The 25245-nt window shown below is 42.3% G+C and overlaps 1 protein-coding gene and 1 non-coding gene across 2 annotated transcripts in view; one reads left to right on the plus strand and one right to left on the minus strand.

Moving 5' to 3' along the window:
• The first annotated feature begins 461 nt into the window (after positions 1–461).
• trnaa-agc (transfer RNA alanine (anticodon AGC)) lies at positions 462–534 on the plus strand. The gene has a single exon. It is a non-coding gene; the product is annotated as a tRNA-Ala (tRNA).
• A 250-nt stretch (positions 535–784) lies between these two features.
• Positions 785–25245, minus strand: part of LOC106603637 (otoferlin) — a 35980-nt gene continuing 11519 nt past the window's right edge. Inside the window, exons 9-41 of the mRNA XM_045694958.1 lie at positions 24954–25140; positions 24428–24651; positions 22875–22983; positions 22389–22575; positions 22068–22188; positions 21763–21863; positions 21475–21565; positions 20934–21050; positions 20587–20739; positions 20210–20399; positions 19717–19841; positions 19363–19497; positions 17986–18147; positions 15266–15385; positions 14920–15081; positions 14508–14670; positions 14309–14379; positions 14165–14197; positions 13878–14006; positions 13683–13758; positions 12242–12360; positions 11834–11971; positions 11426–11563; positions 6963–7090; positions 6560–6730; positions 6066–6226; positions 5675–5817; positions 4844–4932; positions 4595–4693; positions 4243–4484; positions 3785–3963; positions 3386–3486; positions 785–2839 (exon numbers count right to left, since the gene is read on the minus strand). Of these exons, the coding sequence (XP_045550914.1) occupies positions 2659–2839; positions 3386–3486; positions 3785–3963; positions 4243–4484; positions 4595–4693; positions 4844–4932; positions 5675–5817; positions 6066–6226; positions 6560–6730; positions 6963–7090; positions 11426–11563; positions 11834–11971; positions 12242–12360; positions 13683–13758; positions 13878–14006; positions 14165–14197; positions 14309–14379; positions 14508–14670; positions 14920–15081; positions 15266–15385; positions 17986–18147; positions 19363–19497; positions 19717–19841; positions 20210–20399; positions 20587–20739; positions 20934–21050; positions 21475–21565; positions 21763–21863; positions 22068–22188; positions 22389–22575; positions 22875–22983; positions 24428–24651; positions 24954–25140 (4545 nt within the window). The 3' untranslated portion in view covers positions 785–2658. The remainder of the gene's footprint in view (positions 2840–3385; positions 3487–3784; positions 3964–4242; positions 4485–4594; positions 4694–4843; positions 4933–5674; positions 5818–6065; positions 6227–6559; positions 6731–6962; positions 7091–11425; positions 11564–11833; positions 11972–12241; positions 12361–13682; positions 13759–13877; positions 14007–14164; positions 14198–14308; positions 14380–14507; positions 14671–14919; positions 15082–15265; positions 15386–17985; positions 18148–19362; positions 19498–19716; positions 19842–20209; positions 20400–20586; positions 20740–20933; positions 21051–21474; positions 21566–21762; positions 21864–22067; positions 22189–22388; positions 22576–22874; positions 22984–24427; positions 24652–24953; positions 25141–25245) is intronic.

The following is a 25245-nucleotide window of genomic DNA, read 5'->3' on the forward strand; positions in this document are numbered from 1 at the left end:
ACTTACTGTACCACCAACTGGATTTTGCTCTGCCCGGAGTACACCTGAAGTACCCCCTCATTTGGATTTTACCAGTAGGCCTATGGTCTCATGAGTCTTCTCAAGTATCCCCTGTGGATAGGCTAAGTACCTCCAGCAGTCCTAGTACCCCTAGTTGGGAACCACTGCACTATGGGCCGACTGTCAATGGTAGGGCCCAGAAAAGACAATGCGTTTCCATTCAACGACTGTAGAGGGCAGTATTGTTCCACAATGTGTTGCAGTGGTAAAATGAATTGTATTGTTATATTTATTTCGTAGATCAGCCAGAAACATCCATGAGGAAAGAACATGGATCTACAATTTCTGATATGAACGTCAAACCACCGTACTACTCACACCAATACAGGCAATGCTTGTAACAAAAGTATAACACAACAGCAGCGGCGTCTTATATTGTACAGGAGCTAGTGCACCCATCCGGGGGATTAGCTCAAATGGTAGAGCGCTCGCTTAGCATGCGAGAGGTAGCGGGATCGATGCCCGCATCCTCCAAACTTTAAATATTTTCGACAGAAGCCAATGTAAGCATGCTTATTATCAGTCTATTATCTTAATGTAAATAACATAAAATATCTAAATCAACCTTTAGAACTGAGAGATTGTAAACCTACGAAACGTTTTTATCAATAGGTCCATTCTTTTGGTGGTGTGGTGGGTTAGGCCTACAGACAATAAAAATATCAGTAAATAGACTACATATTTAATAAATTTAATAAACTTCTTAATTGAATACAGTATTGTCAATTCAAATAATTATGTTTGAAATAAAATAAAGCTAAGATCCTTCGAAGTAAATTGGACATACATATGCTCCTGGTAGCTAGTGTAATATTCTGTGGCCAGTAAGTTAAAACTATGTGTTACTACAGTATCATGTCAACTCTATAACTTTTGGAAGTAGGCCTAAATTCACATCAACACACACAAATTGGCTGCAGAGCATAGGACTAGTGAAGAAAGTCAAACATTTTTCCAGTAGCCATAAGGGACTGCACAGCACTGTGTTTGCCTATCAAGGCACACCAAATAATACACTCCACTGAAATCATAGTAGGTTATACATACATAGGTCTATGTGTAGCAGATTTGGGTTAAAATACTATATAAAATCTTTAAAACACTACCTAGAGCAACAGATGGGTGGGATTCAGAGTTTGACTATTTTATTGGTCCTTGAAGACAAGCAAAGCATTTTCAAGATAAAGTATCAACATTTTGAAATTATTTAAAATAGTATTTGAACCCAGGTCTGGTGTGTAGGGCTGAAACCTAACTGCCTATTGATATCGTAGACCTTAACAGACAAGAACAACCTCTCAGACATCAAGTTGAGTCTCAATGAGCTGCATTGTACAATGTTTGCTTATCAAGGTACACCAAAAAAATGTACTCCACTGAAGACAAAGTAGGCAGTGCATTTAAAACATGGTAGGCTATACATACGTCTGTCTATGATTTTGGACAAAGGACACAACCCTCTCTCTCAGACACCCATTAGTTTCTTGGCCATGTATCCAGGCATGCTGTAGATGAAGAGGCCCAGGATGAGCACCAGCAGCAGGGCCACCACTAACTTGACCGTGAGCCAGAAGTACTGGTTGCAGATGAGGTTTTTGATGGCTTTGAAAGGCATGAGGAACCATAGGAAGGCTGTGTCTGGACGGCTGGGGGAGAGAAAATAGTGTTGCTTTATTACCATTTGACTGCAGTAAAGTTGATGACAGTAGAATAGTTTGTGGTACAGTGGGTTATAACGCATTGTAAGACCTGGCATAAGCATGTATGGCACCTTAATGTCTTATAATAATCTAATAAAGATCCTGACTAAATATAACACATTTTTAGTTGAAATGTTGGTACATAATATTGATGCATCATTTCTTACTAAGATATATTTGAAAACACTGAGATTGTATTGGATTCTGATGTATTGGATTCAAATGTATGGAGTGTCAAAGAAAACTGTATCAGTTATTGTTCTTGTTAGTTTATTCACGAACAACAGAGCATATATAATATACTACTTGCTGCACGCTGTTGAACAAAGACGTTCAAATACACGTTCATGTGAACAGCCGAAGAAAAGTAATTCCATGCAAACGAAGGCTAATACATCATGACTTCAAGCAAGAACAAAATCTGAATTGCAAACCAAACATTTGACTTTGTACATTGAAGTGTTCCGCAACACCACACTATTAAAACATTTTCTACTTTATGTCGTTGAACTGGTCCTGGAAAGGGATGTGTATATATAATACATCATCAATCTGACTTCTTACATTATTTATTTCTACTTGGACGTGGTTTTGTTACTTTTATTTACGATACATGGTGTGTGTGTGTACGATTGTCTTGTCACATGGCAAAAACATGTGACTCCGTAAGAAGAGGAGAGCTTGTTCCGGAAAACAAGTCGTTGAATGTAGCACGGAGTTGAGAAGTTGTTGAGCAGTCTTTTCTTAAAGGTATAGTTCACCTTGTTTACAGTGGCAAGTTAAACAAAACCAAAGTGTGAATTGCAGTCACACCTTGTCGACTTCTTCCAAGGTAAGGAAACAAATATCTAAATACATGTTAAATCGCTGAACTATCCCTTTTAATAATTTCCACTTCTCAAGCGCCCATTAGTTTCTTGACCATGTATCCAGGCATGCTGTAGATGAAGAGGCCCAGGATGAGCACCAGCAGCAGGGCCACCACTAACTTGACCGTGAGCCAGAAGTACTGGTTGCAGATGAGGTTTTTGATGGCTTTGAAAGGCATGAGGAACCATAGGAAGGCTGTGTCTGGACGGCTGGGGGAGAGAAAATAGGGTTGGTTGGTTAGACCACACTGATGCCCTAAGGCCATCACACAGACAAACAGAGGATTAGCAAATATGACTATAAGATATAATGCCGGTTTCCTGTGAACAGAAAAAATCCATACAAATTATGGAAAAAATAAAGGGTATTTTAGTAACTTACCTTGCAAAGTATGATGATCCCTGGTCAAATCCGGTACTTGGTCGAAGCAATTTCATAAAATACCCTTTCTTTAGTCCATCATTTGTAACTATTTTAAATCAAATGAACCACTATGCTCGAGTGCGTTCCGACGAGGGTGCGTTCCGGCGAGGGTGCGTTCCGACGAGGGTGCGTTCCGACGAGGGTGCGTTCCGACCGCATGGTAGATCGTTGTTTTAGGGCAACCTCATGACGCAAAATCATGCAACTGCCCCTTCCCCACTCCAATGCACCTTCCCCGTTGAAACACATTGAGTTGGCTCCACTGTATTTGTTATCTCAGTGTGTAAGGACCCTAAAGAGTGGTAGTGATAACGGGTGAATGGTGCTCTTACTTGGGTTTCTCCAGGGGTTCAGGTTCGTTGCGTCCTTCACCTACTGGGTTCTTCTCAGCCTCCTCTGCAGTCATCAGCTGCAGTTCTGCTTCCACTTTCCCCTGCAAAGACACAAACAACATATCTACCTAAACACTGTGGTTCATACAGTATATAAAGTAAGTCTTTATATTTTGACTGATCTGTTCAATATTTAACTCAGTTTCTTCAGGGTGTAACTCAATTGTTACGTTTTGTTGAATCAAAGACACCATTTTGACAAGTGTATACTTGAATGTGTTTAATCAAGTCCACATTACATAAGAAAAAGGGAAAAGGGGATACCTAGTCAGTTGTACAACTGAATGCTTTCAACCAAAATGTGTCTTCCGCATTAAACCCAACCCCTCTGAGTCATACCGTGAGTTCAAACTCGTCGTTCTCATCTCTGGCCAGGAAGGGCCACCAGCCCTTGATCCTCCTCTGTTTGAAGATGGACACCATGGGAATATCCTGTTCGTTCAGCACCATGTTGATGGAGCACTGCTTGGCTGTCTTCGCTCCACGAGGGAAACGGTTCAGGTCTAGCTCAATGGCGCCTAGGAAAGACATAAACATCATACATATTTACTTGATATGCATGAAGGGTTCTCAGCTGTTGTTGTTGATATGTTGATTTTTGTGTTATGACTGCCACAACAGTATTGTCCATGTCCCAGAATTTGAAGTTAAATTTAAAAAAGTAAAATATTATATCAAGGGAAATTCAATTCCCTGTAGCCCTAGTCTGAAACGTTATATTCACAGAAAGACCAACATCTACAGCCTAGAAGATCGTTATGGTGAATTTTTAATAGAGGGAAATCAAATCACTCCACCTAAAAAATCATCTGCAGAGAAGTGATCAGCATCCCAGACTTGTAAGTTGAGACGAGCAGGTATCTTATACTCAGTCTCGTCCCAGGCGAACATGGACTCCTTCTTAGAGATGACGATCTTCTCCTCGGCCTGTAAGTAGTCAAAGGGGTAGATGAAGCGCCAGTTGAAGAGACCCTCCCCTGTCAGGGAGTGGTAGTGGACATCGGTGTCCTGCTTGTCCTCCTGCTGGCCCTTCAGCCAGCTGTTGAATGACAGAAGAGGAACGAGAAGAAGAAGACATGGTTTAAATATCTAGTACAAGATACACCCTGAAGTTCGAAAAACATATATTTCAAAGGAAACATTCTTAACCCTCGCACGAAGATATCACTGGACTTTTCTCCAGTGAAGATGTCATCATCCTCCAGAATGACCTCGTCTGTGTTCCAGATGATCACCCTCAGTTCAAACCTGCCGACCACCAGACAAAGTATTAAAAACAAATGATTTAAGTGATATGTCTGTAATGTGATATATCTGATCATATAACATGGGGAATTTACTTTGCAAATGATCTCACTAAATGTTTTTAAAAGCACGTTACATTGTACTAGAACATACTTCTTTGGTTTCCTGGGTGAAATATCAATGGCAGGTCCAGGTGCAGGCATATCCTTGGGGAACATGTCCACCCACATCTCAATCCTCCCCTACACATAGAGAAACACAAAGACAAACTTGGGATGTGATACAATTGAACCACTGTCATGGCACACAACCCTGCAGCCCCTGCAAAGCAGGGCCCCCCCCCCGCCCCCCGAAACTGTGCTACGCAAAACACTAAAATCAACCCTAAATATTAAGGCCTACAGAACCTTCACGTGAAAAAGATGTGAACTTTTGTTAATTTTATATATTTATTCTTTTTTTTGTTGCTTTGAAACTAGCATACAGATTAGTTTATAAAATAACATTAGTTGCATAATTTCTGATCCCCTTTTTTATTTTATTTTTATTTTACCACCCCCCTCCCCTGGTTGGAAAATGTAAAAATTCACTGCATATACATATAGCCTCCACCTATTTGTACTAGACTCCAAGTGCATCGTCAAATTAACCTTGTAATCTTAATTCCACCCCTCAGATGTCAACAGACTAACCCATCTGTCCCAGTATATTACCATTTTACTATTTCCTTTTGCAATACATCCATCTATTTTACTGTGATGTCACACAAGGGTCTTGAACCTCTCTATTTGACCCATTTCTACCGAGATTGCCTTAAAAATAAATACTTTACCTAAGAGTATAATCATATTTCCCCATCAGATTGTGAACTTCACTCTACTCTACTTCAGATTTGCTTTACAACCTTCACCAGCTGGATTGTTTGAAAGACACTGAAGCAGGCACTCAGGCAGTTAGCAAGCACAACCTTAACACTTGTCCTACCTGTTCGATCCCAGGCTTGTCAGGGTTGAGGAGTGGCCTGGTCTCCACATGTTCTGGAATCAGTTTACAGCCCACCCTGGGGATGTCCTCCCAGTGCTTCAACACTGTCAGGGCCAGGTGCTCATCCGTCTGCTTCTTCAGACCTAAAGAACATCATCAGACCAACCCAGACAGACTTACAGCACAGACTAGTCTAGTGCTACCTGGCTTACACACAAGGGGTACTTGGGAAAGCTCATAACATCATAGACCTATATGATCAGTTGTACATGAGGGGGTATTTCAGGCAGAGTAAAATACCAGGCTGGGGGTATTTCAGGGTACAGTAACCAACATAGAAGGTTAAAGAAGCATTTCAGGTACTGTTATTCTGTTGTGCTAAATACAGTACCATTTTCATCTTCGATCTCAGTTGGGCCCATGAAGACCCGGTTGGCCACCTTGACCCGTCCTCCAGGGCCGTAGTGTGGCCCATCCAGCTTACCCTCCTTACACAGCTTGGCCAGGATTTGGGTCGGCTTCAGGGGGTCCCGCCACACGTTGTAGCCATGGCTACAGGAATGAATAACAATGATGGCTGACACACAAATCCCTCACAGTTCTTATAAGATAATATATGGTATTAATTGATCCTTTATTTATCCAGGTGAGTCCCATTGAGAAATGAATCTCTTTATCAAGGGATCCCTAGGTATAATCAACAATAATATCTAAATACAGGAAAGTATGATCCTATTAAGTTTATGTTGCTCGTTACTGCAGACTGAAGTCGTAAGTATTAAGAATATTGCTAAATGAATTGACATAGTATCCTGTGCTGTTGGTATATATTGACTACATGTACTGTAAATGGCGTCAGGTTACGGAGAGCTAGGCCACACTTACATGGCATATTTAGATGGGACGCCACATATTGCTCTGTGTTTGCTGTAGTATCGGTTCTCCAGATCCAGTTTGGTTTCTCCGATGAGATCGTCAGTGCCCACTAAATCCCAGTCATAGACTGACACTGTTAGTGTGGAGTCGATGGGAAATGTGGCCTCGATGTCAAAGGATCTGATGGGATCAAAATAAATGACTTTGTTAAGTTAAGTAAATGACTTTGTTAACTTTTGGTTATAATTTTCCACAGGTTTTACATTTTTGCCAATCATCAATAGTAAATGACTTGGCTATCTTGTATGCTATTAAGAATTAAGGCCGTATTAAAGATAAATTCACTATATTACGACATCATGAATGTTAGTGGAAATGGACGAAATTGTGTTTTTAGAGCTTCTCCACTCACTTGCCAAAGATAGGGTTGAGTTGTTTGGAGATGTAGTTATCTTTGTCTTTGATATCTGACTTGCCCAGTTTGATAGCGATGTATGGATCTGCTTTTCCATTGATATCCGCTGGATGCAGGTCAGTAGCCTGCAGGAAAGTATCAAGTAGAGAGATTTTATTTTGTTTTATTTGACAATCAAGACATTACATGTTTATAATCACAGGATAGTTTATTTACAGTGCCTATAGAAAGTCTACATCCCCTTGAAACTTTTCACATTTTGTTGCCTTATAAAGTGGGATTGAAATAGATTTAATTGTAATTTTTTTGTCATTGATCTACCCAAAATACTCCGTAATATCAAAGTGAAAGGAAAATTGTACACATTTTTACAAATGAATACATATTTAATAAATAAAATATAGTCATTGCATAAGTATTCACCCCCTTTGTTTAGCCAACCCTAAATTAGTTCAGAAGTGAAATTTGGCTCAGCAAATCACAAGTTATATGTTATAGTCACTCTGTGTGAAATAATAGAATGGCTACCTTTTCCCCTGTCTCCCATACATACAACATCTGTAAGGTCTCTCTGACAAGTACTCAACTACAAAGACCAGGCAGCTTTTGGAAAGCCTCATAAAGAATGGCAGTGATTGGTAGATGGGTAACAATAACAAATCAAACATTGAATATCTCTTTAAGCATGGTCAAGATAATAATTATGTTGTGGATGATGTATTAAACCACCCAGACACATCGAAGATGCAGTCGTCCTTCTGAACAGAGCTGCAGGACAGGAAGGAAACTGCTCATGTCACCATGAGGCCATTGTTGATTTTAAAACAGCTACAGAGTTCAATGGCTGTGATCAAATCAAATCAGATGTTATTGGTCACATGCGCTGAATTACAACAGCTGTAGTCTTTACAGTTGGATGCTTACTTACAAGCCCATTCCCAGCATTAAAAAGTAAGAAACATTTTCTAAATAAAAAAGGAAATAATTAAACAATAATAACAAGGCTATACACATGGTGCACCAGGATGTAGTGAATGTGCAGGGGTACGAGGTAGTTGAGGTAATTGAGGTAGTACAATAATTGAGGTATGTACATGTGGGTAGGGATAAAAATGACTAGGCAATCAGGATATATAATAAACACAGCAGCAGCAGCGTATGAAAGTGTGTGTGTGTGTGTGTGTGTGTGTGTGTGTGTGTGTGTGTGTGTGTGTGTGTGTGTGTGTGTGGCGTCAATATGCATGTGTGTGTGTTTTGTGTGTGTGTGTGCGTATGTAGTGTATATGTGTGTGCGTTTGTGTGTGTGTTGGAGTGTCAGTGTAGTATGTGTGAGTGTGTGGGTAAAGTCGAGTGAGTGTGCAGAGAGCCAGTGAAAGAGAGTCAGTGCAAAACAATTAAGATAAAGAAATAAATAATAAATGGGTCAATGTAAATAGTCCGGGAAGCCATTTGATTAACTGTTGAGCAGTCTTATGGCTTGGGGGTGGAAGCTGTTAAGGCGCCTTTTTGTCCCAGACACTCCGGCACTGCTTGCCGTGCGGTAGCAGAGAGAACCATCTAAGACTTGGGTGGCTGGAGTCTGACAATTTTTAGGGCCTTCCCCTGGTATAGAGGTCCTGGATGGCAGGGAGTTTTGCCCCAGTGATCTATTGGGCCGTACGCACGACCCTCGGTAGCGCCTTGCGGTCGGATGCCGAGCAGTTGCCATACCGAGCAGTGATGCAGCCAGTCAAGATGCTCTCAATGGTGCAGCTGTATAACTTTTAAGGATCTGAGGACCATGCCAAATATTTTCAGCCTCCTGAGGGGGAAGAGGTGTTGTCGTGTCCTGTTCACAACTGTGTTGGTGTGTTTGGACCATGATAGGTCCTTGGTGATTAGGACACCGAGGAACTTGAAGCTCTTGACCTGCTCCACTACAGCCCCGTCGGTGTGAATGGGGGCGTGTTCGGCCCTCCGTTTGCTGTATTCCACAATAAACTTCTTTATCTGGCACACGTTGCCAGGTCTCTGACCTCCTCTCTATAGGTTGTCTCATCAGGCCTACCACAGTCGTGTCGTCGGCAAACTTAATGATGGTGTTGGAGTCGTGCACGGCCACGCAGTCATGGATGAACAGGGGGTACAGGAGGGGACTGAGCACGCACGCAGGAGGGGCCCCTGTGTTAAGGGTCAGCGTGGCAGATGTGTTGTTGCCTAACACCACCACCTGGAGGTGGCCCGTCAGGAAGTCCAGGGTCCAGTTGCAGAGGGATGTGTTCAGTCCCAGTGTCCTTAGCTAGTGATGTGCTTGGAGGGCACACTGGTGTTGAATGCTGTAGTCATTGAACAGCATTCTCACGTAGGTGTTCCTTTTGTCCAGGTGGGAAAGGGCAGTGTGGAGTGTAATAGAGATTGCGCCATCTGTGGATCTGTTGCTCTGAGAACACGTCCTGGTAACCCGTCTGGCCCTGCGGCCTTGTGAATGTTAACCTGTTTAAAGGTCTCACTCACATTGGCTATGGAGAACGTGATCATACAGTCGTTCTGGAACAGCTGGTACTCTAACGCATGCTTTAGTATTGCTTGCCTCAAAGCGAGCATAGAAGGCATTTAGCTCATCTGGTAGGCTCGCGTCACTGGGCAGCTCTCAGCTGGGTTTCCCTTTATCATCCGTGATAGTTTGCAAGCCCTGCCACATCCGACGAGCGTCAGAGCCGGTGTAGTAGGATTCGATCTTAGTCCTATACTGATGCTTTGCCTGTTTGATGGTTCGTCGGAGGACGTAGCGCAATTTCTTATAAGCGTCCGGATTAGTGTCCTGCTCCTAGAAAGGGGCAGCTCTAGGCTTTAGCTCAGTGAGGATACCTGTAATCCAACGCTTCTAGTTGGGATATGTATGTATGTGGGGACAACGTCCTCGATGCACTTATTAATGAAGCCTGCAACTGATGTGGTAAACTCCTCAACGCCATTGGTGGAATCCCGGAACATATTCCAGTCTGTGCTAGCGAAACAGTCCTGTAGCTTAGCGTCCGCTTCATTGGACCACTTCTGTATTGAGTACTTCCTGTTAGAGTTTTTGCTTGTAAGCAGGAATCAGGAGGATAGAGTTATGGTCCATTTGCCAAATGGACGGGGGAGAGCTTTGTATGCGTCTCTGTGTGTGGAGTAAAGTTGATCTAGAGTTTATTTCCCTCTTATTGCACAGGTGACATACTGGTAGAAATTAGGTCAGTCAAACGGATTTCGGTTTTCCTGCATTAAAATCCACGGCCTCTAAGAGCACCGCCTCGGGATGAGCATTTTCTTGTTTGCTTATGGCCCTATACACCTCGTTGAGTGTGGTGTTAGTGCCAGTATCGGTTTGTGCTTGTAAATATACAGCTACAAAAAAAACAGATGAAAACTCTCTTGGTAAATAGTATGGTCTACAGCTTATCATAAGGTGTTTTAACTCAGGCGAGCAAAACCTTGAGACTACCTGGGAAAAAACGGAGGATGGATCAACAACATTGTAGTGACTCCACAATAATGACAAAAATGACAGAGTGAAAAGAAAAATACAAATATACAGAATAAAAAAGATTACAAAAACATGCATATGTATGCAACAAGGCACTAAAGTAATGCTGCAAAAAAATACAGCTAAATAATATACTTTTTGGTCTAAATGGAAAGCCTTATGTTTGGGGCAAATCCAACACAACACGTCACTGAGTAACTGCCTCCTTATTTTCAAGAATGGTGGCTGCATCATGGTATGGGTAAGCTTGATATCGGCAAAGACTGGGGAGTTTTTCAGGATGAAAATAAACAGGATGGAGCTACTGTAAGCACAAGAAAAATCCTAGAGGAAAATCTGCTTCAGTCTGCTTTACACCAGACACTGGAAGAGGAATTCACCTTTCAGCAGGACAATAACCTAAAAACACAAGGCCAAATCTACACTGGAGTTGCTTAGCAAGAAGACAGTGAATGTTCCTGAGGGGCCAAGTTAGAGTTTTGACTTAAATCTGCTTGAAAATCTATGGCAAGACTTAAATTGCTGTCTAGCCATGATCCCCAACACCTTGACAGCATTTGAAGAATTTAAAAAAACGAATAATGGGTGCAGACAATGCGGGTGTGCAAAGCTCTTATGAGACTTACCCAAGAAGACTCACAGCTGTGATCGCTGCCAAAGGTATTTGAAACATGCACTGATTAACATGTTGTGGGTGAATACCTATCAAGGTATATTAGTGTTTATTGTTTCATTAATCTTACATTTGTTGTAGAATTTCTCTTCTACTTTAAAAAAAATATTGTGTAGATTGAGAAAAAATGACAATGAAATCAATTTTAATCCCAAGGGGGTTGTAGACTTTATATAGGCACTGTACTCTCACCTGAGTGCAGTGTTGTGTAACTACCCTGATGACATAGAGTCTGACATATAAGTACTATTGTAGGTACACAATAGAGAGTAGTGTACATACCCTGATGATATAGACCCGGACTAGGACGTTGATTGGGTCATTAGTTGGAATGTTCTGGAACATGCCCATGTTGGAGTCAAAGCCCATCTCCCTCTGCATCTCATCTGACACCGGCACTTTGTACATGCACAGAGAACCCTGAAATATACACAGGCAATTGTGGTGAGATTTAACACAATAACGGACTCAATCCAGTTCCTTTCTAGCCTGGTCCCAGATATGTTTATGCTGTATAGACATAATCGTTGAACAAGAACTATAGGAGTTGGCTATACAGTATATGATATATTATACAGTCTCTGTACAGCACAAGAAGATCTGGGGCTGGGCTAGTTCCATCTCTCTTCTATCGCCGACAAAAAAGAAGGTACAAAGAAGGGAACACCCTCTGTGTGAAAGGGGTTTTACTTTGAATTTGCCAATAATCCTGTCTTCATCCGCCATGTTCTGGTCGTCGTCGTCTCCGGCCTTCCCTCTGAACAGGTTGAAGGTGTGAAGCCAGTCTTCAAAGTTATCAAACTCATTCTCCAGCTCCTTGGGGTACACCTAATGAGGAAATACAAAAAGTACTCTATACATTAAAAACATAATTTCTAAAGAAACGTATTTAAACATATCAACAACAAATAAAGAGTATACAGTATTTGACCCAAAACTGCCCAGAGACTTCAACCCATTGCCCAGACTTGTTTAAGCTTAGAGACAGGTTCCAGTGGGTAAAATTGGGATAAAGTGTTTGAAATTACAATTCTGGTTGTAATAACATAATATCAACCAGTTTTGCTCACTAGGGCCCACTGTTGAGTAACCACATACCTGTAGCTCATCAATGTTGTGCTTTTTCTTCTCTGGCATGTCTCCAGGCCCAGCCCTCTTCTTCTCCTTCTTTCCCTTGCCTCTCTTTCCTTTGACAAGAGAGTTATCAGGTTTGATCTCTGAGAATAGGTTAGGAGTGAGGGATGAGGGGGGTGAGGGTGAGGGTGGAGAGATGGAGAGGAGAGTTGGTGGGGCACTCAAGACATGAATTCAACATGCAAGTTGGCAAACCAATGTATTTTGCCCACTGTATACACAATGAACAGTATATACAGTGAATGCCAGTGCAACAGTCAGAATAGCTAAGACAACATTTACCCAATAGGAATAGGTCATTAGCTTAGCTTAAGAGTATAAACTTTATCACTAAACTTAGAACCGAGAGACTGAAAAACAGCTTCTTTCTCAAGGCCATCAGACTGTTAAACAGCCATCACCAGCACATCAGGGGCGGCTGCCTATAGACATAGATTAGGAATCACTGACCACTTTTAGAAATGGATCACTAGTCACTTTAATAATGTTTCTGTATCTAGCATTACTCATCTCATATGTATAAACTGCACTCAACGCTATTCTACGGTATCTTAGTCACTTTTAAATTGTGTTTACATATTGCATCACCCATTTCATATGTATATACTGTATTGTATTCTATACTACATCACTGACTGTTAAACAGCCATCTCCTGCACATCAGAGGCTGCTGCCTATAGACAGATTAGGAATCACTGGCCACTTTAAGGAAATGAACACTAGCCACTAATAGTGCATTTTGGATTTTGGAATAGTGCATTTTGGATTCCAAAACATTTGTTCAAGTTAGTTTTCTATAAATATTTGATGTATCATGTTATGTAAAAGCTATACATAACACTGTATACGCACTAGATGTGGTTTTATTAGTCATATTATTCTTAGTCAACGTTCATGGCAGGCCTATGGTAATATATAGCAGGAGAGTAGGAGGAGGTCATTATCTGAGTTATGAAGTGATGGAAATCATGGATTCATGTCTGTGTAAATGTATGCAGTGATGAACTACAGCAGATGTCAGGGGTCATGTGAAGGGCTAGTAGTACGGGTTGTCATGATTTGAAGAGGACAGCATGTATTAGGCACATGAAAGTGGACATAGAATACAACCTCACAACATGATCATTCCCTATTACCGCAACAATTATATTCTACTTTAAAGTCTCAATCAATATACAGAGATTCATGATTATGCTGGACTATCTAATCATGCTGGACCATCTACAAGACATAATATCTACTTGTCAATTTCTACCAAATGAACAAACATCAACAACCTAAACAACCTAAATTGATGATACATAATACGATGTATATTTGTATGAAATGTGTACAGATATGGTTTAGATCTAATAGATTTGCTGCTCTTGTGTTTTCCACATGAGTTTAGGATTGTTTTTGTTACCGCCGCCCTCAACAGCAATATCCTGGTCCTCTTTCTCCTCAGCATCCGCCATAGCTGCCTCCTGAGCCTTGAGAATCTACAGAGTAAGACACACAAACCAATAATATCCAATACATATTGACAGGATCACTTTTTAAATTCAATTATGAGTATTAAAATGAAGCCAAATGTAGCCATTTTCCCTGGTGGCCTCACCTCCATCAGAGTTTCAATCGAGGCAAAATACTTGGACCACCAATCCAACATGCTCTCATCAAACTCCTCCTCCTCCACCTCGTCTCCTCCTTTCTTCCTTTTCTTCTTCTTCCCTCCCTTCTCATCCTCCTAAAATATCAATGCAAGGTTAGATTGCAGGTTGCAATAGGCCGTTTACTGTTTCCAAACTACTGTACTAACCTTTTCAAATAAACTGTCAGGTACAAATGTTTTTAACATTGCTCCTACAATGAGAAAAAGAGACATTCCCAGATCAACGTCATAACACCTACCTCAATTTTAACCACAGCATCAGACCCCTGGAAAATACCACACAACAAATGATATCAATCATATTACAACTCAGTTAGGATGTTTTTATTCAAGTTTATTACTAAAGTTAACATTCATTTAATGGTGTGAGATCTTACAGAGTCCAGCTTGACCATGGTCTCCATCTTCTTGATGGTGGGCTCTGGCTCATAGTTGACAATGATCTCCTCTGTGAGAGGACAAAGACTGCGTTAGTATGTACAAATCACAGTGTAAGGGCACAGCGAGGTGTGGGTTTGTTTGTGCGTGTGTGTTAGGTGCGCGTGTGTGCGTGCGTGTATGTGTGTGTGTGTGTACCTTGAGTGTTCCAGTTGTTGGCGTGCTTGTCTGCTGCCCGGTAAATGAACTTGCGTAGGGACGTGACAGCATGGTTCCCCACCAAGGTGTAACGACCGAACGCTCTGCAGTCCACCACTCTGATGTTCAGGGGAGGGTGGAGCAGCTCGTTCTCAGGCAGATCCTGGAGAACACAAGTTCACAGGAAATGAATGGGCTAAATTTGGCACCTTTACGGTGTCATTTCCTGTTTGTAAAATGGTTGTCTGGTTAAGAAGACGTCATATAACCAGATTACAACCAATTGTTACAATAAGGTAAAGATTTAGTTTTCATGACGCCGTCACAGTGTCATGGGAAAGTCGTTATATTTTGGTTGTTATCAGGTGAGATAACCAGGTGAACGATGGAATGATTTTTAAAAAGAACTTACCACCTCAAACATCTTAACCAGGGTGCCGAAGTTGGGATTTTTCTTGTAGTTCTGGATGAGGGAAGACTGGACTCCTTTACCGGCACATTCTATGTCCACACGAGGCCTGTCCACCGCGGCTAGGTTGACCCTCTTCAGGTCCCTCAGGCCCCAGAACAGCACCTACATTTCAGTAACACTTTATTTAAAGGGTACCGACATAAGGACTTCATAACACATTTATAACCCATACATACTACATTCATAAGCAGTACATAAGGATTTCATATGTTACATCAACATTTACAGTGCAATATTTACAGCTACACTTCCTGTATTTCAAGGCCAAGAGGAGTTTAATTCCCACCTCGATCCTGTACTTGCTGAGGACTGGTCTGATGCCCAGAGGGACAGGTAGGATGGGACCACGGTCCATGTCTGTAGGACCATCGATGGGCGGCAGGTCAGCTTTACCATGAGGACCAATCTGAAACATGAACAGACATAATATAATAACAATATACTGCTCCAAAAAATAAAGGGAACACTTAAACAACACATCCTAGATCTGAATGAAATAAATAATCTTATTAAATACTTTTTTCTTTACATAGTTGAATGTGCTGACAACAAAATCACATAAAAATAATCAATGGAAATCCAATTTATCAACCCATGGAGGTCTGGATTTGGAGTCACACTCAAAATTAATGTGGAAAACCACACTACAGGCTGATCCAACTTTGATGTAATGTCCTTAAAACAAGTCAAAATGAGGCTCAGTACTGTGTGTGGCCTCCACGTGCCTGTATGACCTCCCTACAACGCCTGGGCATGCTTCTGATGAGGTGGCGGATGGTCTCCTGAGGGATCTCCTCCCAGACCTGGACTAAAGCATCCGCCAACTCCTGGACAGTCTGTGGTGCAATGTGGCGTTGGTGGATGGAGCGAGACATGATGTCCCAGATGTGCTGAATTAGATTCAGGTCTGGGGAACGGGCGGGCCAGTCCATAGCATCAATGCCTTCCTCTTGCAGGAACTACTGACACACTCCAGCCACATGAGGTCTAGCATTGTCTTGCATTAGGAGGAACCCAGGGCCAATCGCACCAGCATATGGTCTCACAAGGGGTCTGAGGATCTCATCTTGGTACCTAATGGCAGTCAGGCTACCTCTGGCGAGCACATGGAGGGCTGTGCGGCCCCCCAAAGAAATGCCACCCCACACCATGACTGACCCACCGCCAAACCGGTCATGCTGGAGGATGTTGCAGGCAGCAGAACGTTCTCCACGGCGTCTCCAGACTGTCTCGTCTGTCACATGTGCTCAGTGTGAACCTGCTTTCATCTGTGAAGAGCCCAGAGTCTCTGGAAAATGCCAAACGTCCTGCACGGTGTTGGGCTGTAAGCACAACCCCCACCTGTGGACGTCGGGCCCTCATACCACCCTCATGGAGTCTGTTTCTGACCGTTTGAGCAGACACATGCACATTTGTGGCCTGCTGGAGGTCATTTTGCAGGGCTCTGGCAGTGCTCCTCCTGCTCCTCGCACAAAGGCGGAGGTAGCGGTCCTGCTGCTGGGTTGTTGCCCTCCTACGGCCTCCTCCACGTCTCCTGATGTACTGGCCTGTCTCCTGGTAGCGCCTCCATGCTCTGGACACTACGCTGACAGACACAGCAAACCATCTTGCCACAGCTCGCATTGATGTGCCATCCTGGATGAGCTGCACTACCTGAGCCACTTGTGTGGGTTGTAGACTCCGTCTCATGCTACCACTAGAGTGAAAGCACCGCCAGCATTCAAAAGTGACCAAAACATCAGCCAGGAAGCATAGGAACTGAGAAGTGGTCTGTGGTCCCCACCTGCAGAACCACTCCTTTATTGGGGGCTGTCTTGCTAATTGCCTATAATTTCCACCTGTTGTCTATTCCATTTGCACAAAAGCATGTGACATTTATTGTCAATCAGTGTTGCTTCCTAAGTGGACAGTTTGATTTCACAGAAGTGTGATTGACTTGGCGTTACATTGTGTTGTTTAAGTGTTCCCTTTATTTTTTTGAGCAGTGTATAAAATATGCCATTTAGAAGTGGCTTTTATCCAAAGCGACTATACAGTCTGGGTGGCCCTAGGAATCAAACCCACAATCCTGGAATTGCAAGTGCCATACTCTACCAACTGAGCCGTACAGGAGACTGCAGACATCAACATTACTGATTAATTTGGGTCTAATCAAAGCATTTATAATTACATGTCTGGCAGACATTTTGTTTTGTTTGACTGTTATTAAAGGCCCAGGGGATTTTAAAGGCCCAATGCACCAGATTTTCCTGTGTTTTATATATATTTCCACACAATGAAGTTGGAATAATATTGTGAAATTGTGAAAATTATGATAAAAATTTGCTGTTTGAAAAGACCGCCTGAAATTTCAGCCTGTTTGGTGGGATGTAGTTTTTAAAGATGCCCTATGCAGAAATCACTCTGCCATTTCCTGGTTGCAAAAATTCAAATAGTTTCCTTAATTGCAGTTTATGTGACAAAACAAATAACTATAGTGTATTGTACCATCTAAACCGCTGTGAAATATATTTTCCATAAAACATTGTATTTTCAGCTGTTTGAAGTTGGTGTATAAAACTGAAAGTAAAAGACGTAAAAACGAAACTTAATAACGGGAAGCATAGAAATAGCGCACATAGAACTGATCTACCGCTTCTTAGACTTGCTTTCAATGATAATGACAGGTCTATAACCCAGATTTATATGTGAAGTTGGTCAGACCACTCAGACCACTCCCAGATAGTCCTTCAAAATTCTTGCTTGAGAAATTGCCCTTTGCTAAGAAGCTATTTTTGTTTATCTTTGACCATTTTAATTGAAAACAATCACAGTAAGGTACTTAATTGTTACACAGAATGATTTGATATTGAGATAAAAATGACTGCATTGGACCTTTAACCTAGGAAATCTCTGAATACATCAACTTTGAAAGGCAACTTGAAAGTCAACATTCAACTTCTACCAACCAATTTCCCTCTACTCTTAGACAAATAGTGTGGAAAGTTGACCTATTGCCGGGCTTACCTGCAGCAGTTCGAAGGCCGCCAGCATTTCTCCAGCGGTGCAGTTCCCCCTATAGATCTGGTAGTACTCTAGTTGGGGAGGGAAACGTGGAGGTCCGTAGTGTTCATCCGCCATCTTGGTTATAGGCTTGGCGAAGGTCCTGCCCATGAACTCTGCTTTGCCCTGGAGTCACATCATAACATGGGATACAATCAAATATAACCCTGAAACATCTGTGGTAAATCAAGGTCCACACTACATCCACAAATATTAAGGTTTAAATATTTGAAAGAATGGTCTCTTTGGTATACTGTACAATCTACAATCCAAGGAAATTGGCCGGTGTTTACATTACAAGCGTTTTAAGAGAAAAATGTGCCATTTAAAAAACAGTACCATAAGAAATACAATAAAGGGTCTTTATGGCACGTAATTTATCAATACGTTAAGTATGGCATCAGCTTTACCTAACACAGAAGCATGGCTTGACAATGCACACGCTTCAAAGCTCAAGAAAACACAACAGAACAATGAAGAACAACTAGCCTGGTTCCAGATCTGTTTGTAATGCTTTGACAACTCGACCATAGGAGTTATCTATACGCACAAACAGATCTGGGACCAGGCTAGAAAACAATGGCAAGACACCCAAACATAACCACTGTACCACATAAGCAACAAGCTTTCATTGAAGGAATGCAAGAGGGATAAGGCTGATGTCCAGTGAATTTGTCATTTCAGCTAAATCTTATACCTCTTGCATGCCTTGGGCCAAGGCTCTCCAACCCTGTTCCTGGAGAGCTACCGTCCTGTATGTTTCCCTCCAACCTTAATCTAGCACACCTGATTGTAATAATTAGCTGGTTGATAAACTGAATCCATGTGGCTGAATCAGGCTTGGTACAACTGGGACTGGAGTAAAAAACTTCAGGAGGGTAGCTCTCCAGGAACAGAGTTGGAGAGCCCTGCCTTGGAGCATAACGCTACTACAAACTGTCAATCAGAATTCAGTTCACACTCTACTTATCCAGAGTAAAGGTCATCCAAAACAATGGTGTTTATGTTCAGGAATAAATTGTATGATCATCAGTTGAGTCAACATATACATTCTTTCAAATATAATTCATAACAATTCTGTCCAATCTGATAAACATATAAGGTGCCACATTCTTTTACAATGACGCTAACAAAGTACATGCTACAGTATCTCATTCAAATGCAGAGCCTAATTCATATTTGAATGACATTTATGTTACTTAGACGACTTGAGCAGCAAGGAAAGAGTGGTCTGGAAATCTAAACGACTGTATGTGTTGTCAGATGATCAATTGAAATTCAGATAGAATCTGTTATGATCGATCTGTTCTGACATGAGTTCTAACCAGGCATCATGCTTACCACCGTGTCCTGGTCATAGATTTCTATGACGATGATAGGCGGGTCGTCCCTCAGTTCTCCGACTTCTCCAAACAGTTCTACGTTGTCATACACCATCAGCTGGTCCCAGGTGGGGCACAGTGTCTCATTCAGCACCTGGACAGAGAGTGATATTCATTCATCGATTCATTAAATTCGCTCACCATCTTGTTGCTCTCATTCAACATTCTGCACCATGTAATTCTTATACGGACTCTTTAAATTCTGGCCCAAACTTTACCACTGTTCAAAGACGATAGTTATATTCGTGGATTCATTGTATTTTGTAATGAACGAACGAACAAACAAACAAACAATCAAATCTAGTTGTCCTACCTCTGTGACCTGGCTGTGTGTGGAGAAGAAGACCCTGGCGAAGGGGTCTGAGAGGCCGCTGCTGTCTGCTGCAAACAGGCTGCGAGCCTGATACATATGGACCCTCAGCTGGAAGATCTGCTTCACTGTGGAGGGGGAAGATTCACAAGCATTTATCAATGAGATACTCTAGTTTCCCTTATTCATAGTGATACAATATGTGCACAAAATTTGAATTTTAAGAAAATACATTTAGATTCAAAGTCAAAGTTCCCTGACGGTCTGAGGGCAGCCTGGTGGTCCCTAAGACCTAAGACCACAGGGGTAAGGCCAAGGGATTTGTCTACTCAAATCATTCTATTTCTATGGAGATGTGTACACATGCACGGGACATTATCATCTCCCTTACTCATGTAGACCACAGATAATGTAAGCTCTTATCCATGAGATTCCTTAGTTATCCCTTATGCGTGGTGATATACGCGGCTCATCGGACACCATCGGTCTCCCTTACTCATGTAGGTGAGGCTGATGGGGGGAGCAGAGTGCGAGCCAGGTCCTTTCAGCATCTTGTTCTCCTCAAAGCCGTTGGGCAGCCCAGACAGGAAGTCCTTCCTCTGACGGTTCAGACCCAGCCACAGGTAGATCTCTGTCTTAGCCTGCACTGTCCAGCCAGCTGCACCAAAGCCCTTCTTACCAGGCAGCTGGGGTGATAAGGCAAATACATGAATGGAAAATCAGATGGACGACCAGTAGTGATTCAGAACTAGCGAAAAAGGGATGGCTGTAAATAATACAATCTTATGGATTTCAAGCCAAATCAATAAGCAGACATTGGAAGAGGAAGCATGCATTGGCTTGGTTACGGATGTAGAGTAACTATGTACAGACCTTGAAGAAGATGGTTTTGACTTTGCCACAGTCCTTCCCAGTCTCCTCGTCCACCCCGGAGTGCAGGATGTCTTTGGAGGGGACACGGGCGTAGGCAATACGCTTGTTGTTACTCATCATCCAAATGTAGACGTCAGGGATGCTGTGCTGCGGCTGCAATTACACGTAGAGGAACCAAACAACCAACCAATCAAATAAATATTTATTGGAAAATGTGTAGTTCAAACATATATACGTATACGATAAAAGAAAAGAAAGATGAACAAAGACTTCTAGAATGCTATCAATAGTTTTAGATGTATTAACAAATGATGTACATACGGTATATGCACCCCTTACTGACTTACCTCATCAGCTAGGAACCTGAGCTTCTGGAGGAAGTTCTGAACCAGCTTGATCTTATCTCTCACTGTGTTCTTCTTCACCTGCGTCCTGATGGTCTTTGCCTGCTGACCTATGCTCTCCTACAAGCACACACAACGAGACGATCATCATTTTTAGCACAAAAACACAATATGAATCAATAAGATAAAATAGTAGATATAATAGTAATGGTGGTCCCGTGTGGCTCAGTTGGTAGAGCAGGGCACTTGCAACGCCAGGGTTGTGGGTTTGATTCCCACGGGGGACCAGTATGAACCATTATGAAAACGTATGTACTCGTAAGTCACTCCAGATAAGAGCGTCTGTGAAATGTAGTAGGAGGGCTATACAAACAAGTCTTACAATGCATTATAACCACATCATAATGTATTATACCTGTAGGCTTTGAGTAAAGTGTTACCCACAAAGATAATACACAGTATATAATTATATATGTCATTCTGTGGTGTTACCAACATAATATATAAAAACATCACAATATTCTTTGGCTCATGTGTGCCGTACCAGTTCCCTCATGCAGGACTTGAGTCTCTCCTTGTCCAGCTTGGTCCTCCCAGTCTGATTCTGGTCATTGTTAGCCAGAGTCAGAAATTGACTGAAGAAATAATTAAATGTTAGCTAATTCTGCATCCCAAATGGCACCCTATTCCCTAAATAGTGCACTAATTTTGACCAGAGACCTGGTCAAAAGTAGTGCACTACATAGGGAATAGGGTGCCATAATTGTGTAAGTAAGTAGAGAGCAAGTATCGCTTGACTAGGCTCAGTAGTGTGGAAAGGGTAAGTAGACACCTGCATCCGTTGCCGAGATCCTCCAGGACCCCTCTCAGTCTGCGTTCCGGATAGGCCTTCTCTGTCTTAATGACCTCCTGAACATCGTTCAGACCCTCCTCCTGTTGACACAGTGTTATAAACATGTTAGAACATTAGGATGCTTTAATAATGTTGTTGAAAGTGAAAATAACAGTGCTGGGAATTGCCAGGGACCTCACGATACAATATTATCACGAGATTTTTCCCCCAACACTAGAAAATAATGTAGTAATTATGTTGTTTTTACACATTTTGATGGGTATTAAGGTGACTGACTGACTCACCAGTTTATCTGCGATGTTGTCCATGATGTTGGCATTGTACAATCGTCTTCTCTGGTCCTGCCACCAGCTCTTGATATAAATACATGGCTTCCTCTCAAAGTAAGGCAGGTGGAAATAGTTTCTGAAAGTTTGAAATGCATAAAGAGAGACACTGAAACCTGACCTAGTGAGATCTACGATCTGGTTGCAGTGAACAACAATCCCAGTGGGAAAACTAGCTGAAATTATTGTTATAAGAACTAGTTCACAAGCAGAACTAACATCATTTCAACCAGCTTTTCCCGCTGTAGTACTCTGCTTATGTGTGTGTTGGGGTCTGACCTGTCGGTGATGACCGGTTTCATGGGCGGGGTGGAGGATACTGAGACCAGGTCATTATCATCCCCCTCCTCTTCATCACTGGATCCTTGGATCAGCTCTGACTCCTCTTCATCTCCGTCTCCCCCACTCTTCTTCCCGCTACTCGATTTGGGTTTGGTCACGCCGTCAATTTCGCTCCCATAGTTACCTAGTTAAAAGACGCAAGTTTAAAATATGATGACGAACATGACAATATACAGATCATCAAGGATTGGTTTCCCAGACACCGATTAAGCTTAGTCCTAGACTAAAAAACACAGGACTAGGCTTAATCTGTATCCAAGAAACCTGCCCTACATGTGCTACCTGCTGCCTTAGTATTATGGTATAAAGTGAAGTCAGTTTTATTGATATAATAGGGCTGAATTCTAACCTGAGTTCTATGTGGCTTAACTTTGCATAGATCATGCACTGATGTCAAGGGGAGTGAGTATTGAAGCTACCAACCTATTGTAACCTCGAAGCTGATTGGTTTGTCCCCGATCTTCCTGTCAATCATGGTGGCCTCCAGGAACACCCCGAAGAGGAAGAACTCCTCTACTTTCCCTGTGGCGCTCTAGATGAAGAGACACAAAGATTAACATGGACATACATTATAACAGGAATAATTCTTCCACCTTCCCAGTGGAATTCTGGATGGATAGGGAGTAGAGACATAAATATTCATATGGAAAACATTATCAGGAAGAACACCTCCACTTTCACAGTGGTGTCCTGGATGGATGGAGAGACAAAGATTAAAAGGATACTTTGGGATTTTGGCAAAGATGCCCTTTATCTACTTCCCCAGATGAACTTATGGATACCATTTTAATGAGTTAGCGGTAGTTTCGCGAGCCAATACTTACTAGCGTTAGTGCAATGACTGTTAGTCTATGGGTATCTAATAGCATGCCAGCATTGTCATTCTGTCATTGTGCTAACGCTAGTTAGCATTGGCTCGCGAAATTACCTAGCTTCCTTCATACTGGGCACGGAGCGATAATAATTGTATCCAAAAGTTCATCTGACTCTGGGCAAGTACATTGCCAAAATCCCGAAGTATCCCTTTAATATGGACACCATCATATGTGATTATTAAGCAATAAGGCATGAAGGGGTGTAGTTTATGTCCAATATACCACGGCTAAGGGATGTTCTTAGCCACCACAAACCCCAGAGGTGCCTTATTGCTATTATAAACTGGTTACCAATGTAATTAGAGCAGTAAAAAGAAATGTTTTGTCATACCCGTGGTTTACCGTCTGATATACCACGTCTGTCAGCCAATCAGCATTTAGGGCTCGAACAACCCAGTTTATAATTAAGCAATAAGGCCCGAGGGGGTGTGGTATAGGGCCAATATACCACGGCCAATCAGCATTAACTGGAGATGTATGCCTTGATAATGCTGTGACGTGTACTATATGGTGTCTGATATATGAAAATATAGTGTATAAGAGTATGGTGAGTATTTCAAATGATGACTATGAAAATACTGAGCATGCAGAGCTCTAGTTCAGGACTCTGGCAAAGACCAGAGACGCTTACATAGACGCTCTCTCGCTCGACCGACTCTATTGTGTGACTTACATTGTCTGAACACATAAAAATACCTCTATTAATGGAAACAGTCACTTAATAATGTAGCATCAGCGATCGGCTAAATAAAGATGATCAATAATTTAGTCAGATTGCACTGTGATGACCTGTTTGTTGTGAGCTGTGAGTCACCCATGAGCAGTCACCCATGAGAGGGAGGGAGAGACAGAGAGAGAGACACACACACATACAGAGACACAAAGAGAGAGAGACACAGAGAGAGAGAGAGAGAAAGAGGTAGAGACAGTGTGTGTGTGTGTGTGTGTGTGTGTGTGTGTGTGTGTGTGTGTGTGTGTGTGTGTGTGTGTGTGTGTGTGTGTGTGTGTGTGTGTGTGTGTGTGTGTGTGTGTGTGTGTGTGTGCGTGTGTACGGGCAAGCATGTGTGAATATTTACATACATGCATGTGTGTGAGACCCACCTCTGAGATGTTAGGCACCCCCTCCACCTGCACCTCGGTGGAGCTCATGATATCCGGGGAGGAGGTGTCCAGGATCTCCACACCTAGGCTGAGCAGCAGGCGGGCTCTGAAGGACACCCCCTCCCCCAGACCCTCGTTCAAGTCCTGGTGCTCGTCCATGATGGTGTAGCTACGAGTGGAGCCATACATGTTCACCCAAGCCGGACCCAGGGTGGGAAGGAAGCCTGGCAGAGTATGGGTGTAAAGAGCATGGCAATTTGGCAAGCGCTTTTGGAGATTGGAGCGGTAACACAGCCAACTCCGGATCACACACTGGCAAACCGCAAAACACCTCTCTTGTCGGTTACAATTTGTCAGAGTATTTCATGAGGTAACACTTCCACAATTTGCTCCAGCTGGGACTTGGCACCTATTGTACTTTCCTTTACTCCATACAAACACCAAATATAACAAATAAAAGACACAAGAAAGAAACACAATACACAGTATCTTCAGAATTAAGGGAAACATTTCTACACTGAAGAACCTTTGTCTCCATCATTGGCGATCTTTCTCAGGTCAATGAAGTGTGTTCCGAGGGCCACATCGTTCACTTTGTCCGAATCTCGGATCTGGACCTTCATGCGTTTGCAGAGCGGTGGAAACATCTCAGTGAAGACGATCTGCTCGTTCCAGATTGGCTCGTAGCTGCTCTTCTGGATAGATGTTTTCCCCTGGGATCACAAAGCAGTCCACATAAACAATACAATAAAACAAGTTGTGCCCATTGCATATAACATAACATAGCATAGTATACAATGATGAGAGAAAGTTTGTGA

This window comes from Salmo salar, chromosome ssa01 (genome assembly GCF_905237065.1).
Source record: "Salmo salar chromosome ssa01, Ssal_v3.1, whole genome shotgun sequence".
NCBI classification, from domain to species: Eukaryota; Metazoa; Chordata; class Actinopteri; order Salmoniformes; family Salmonidae; genus Salmo; species Salmo salar.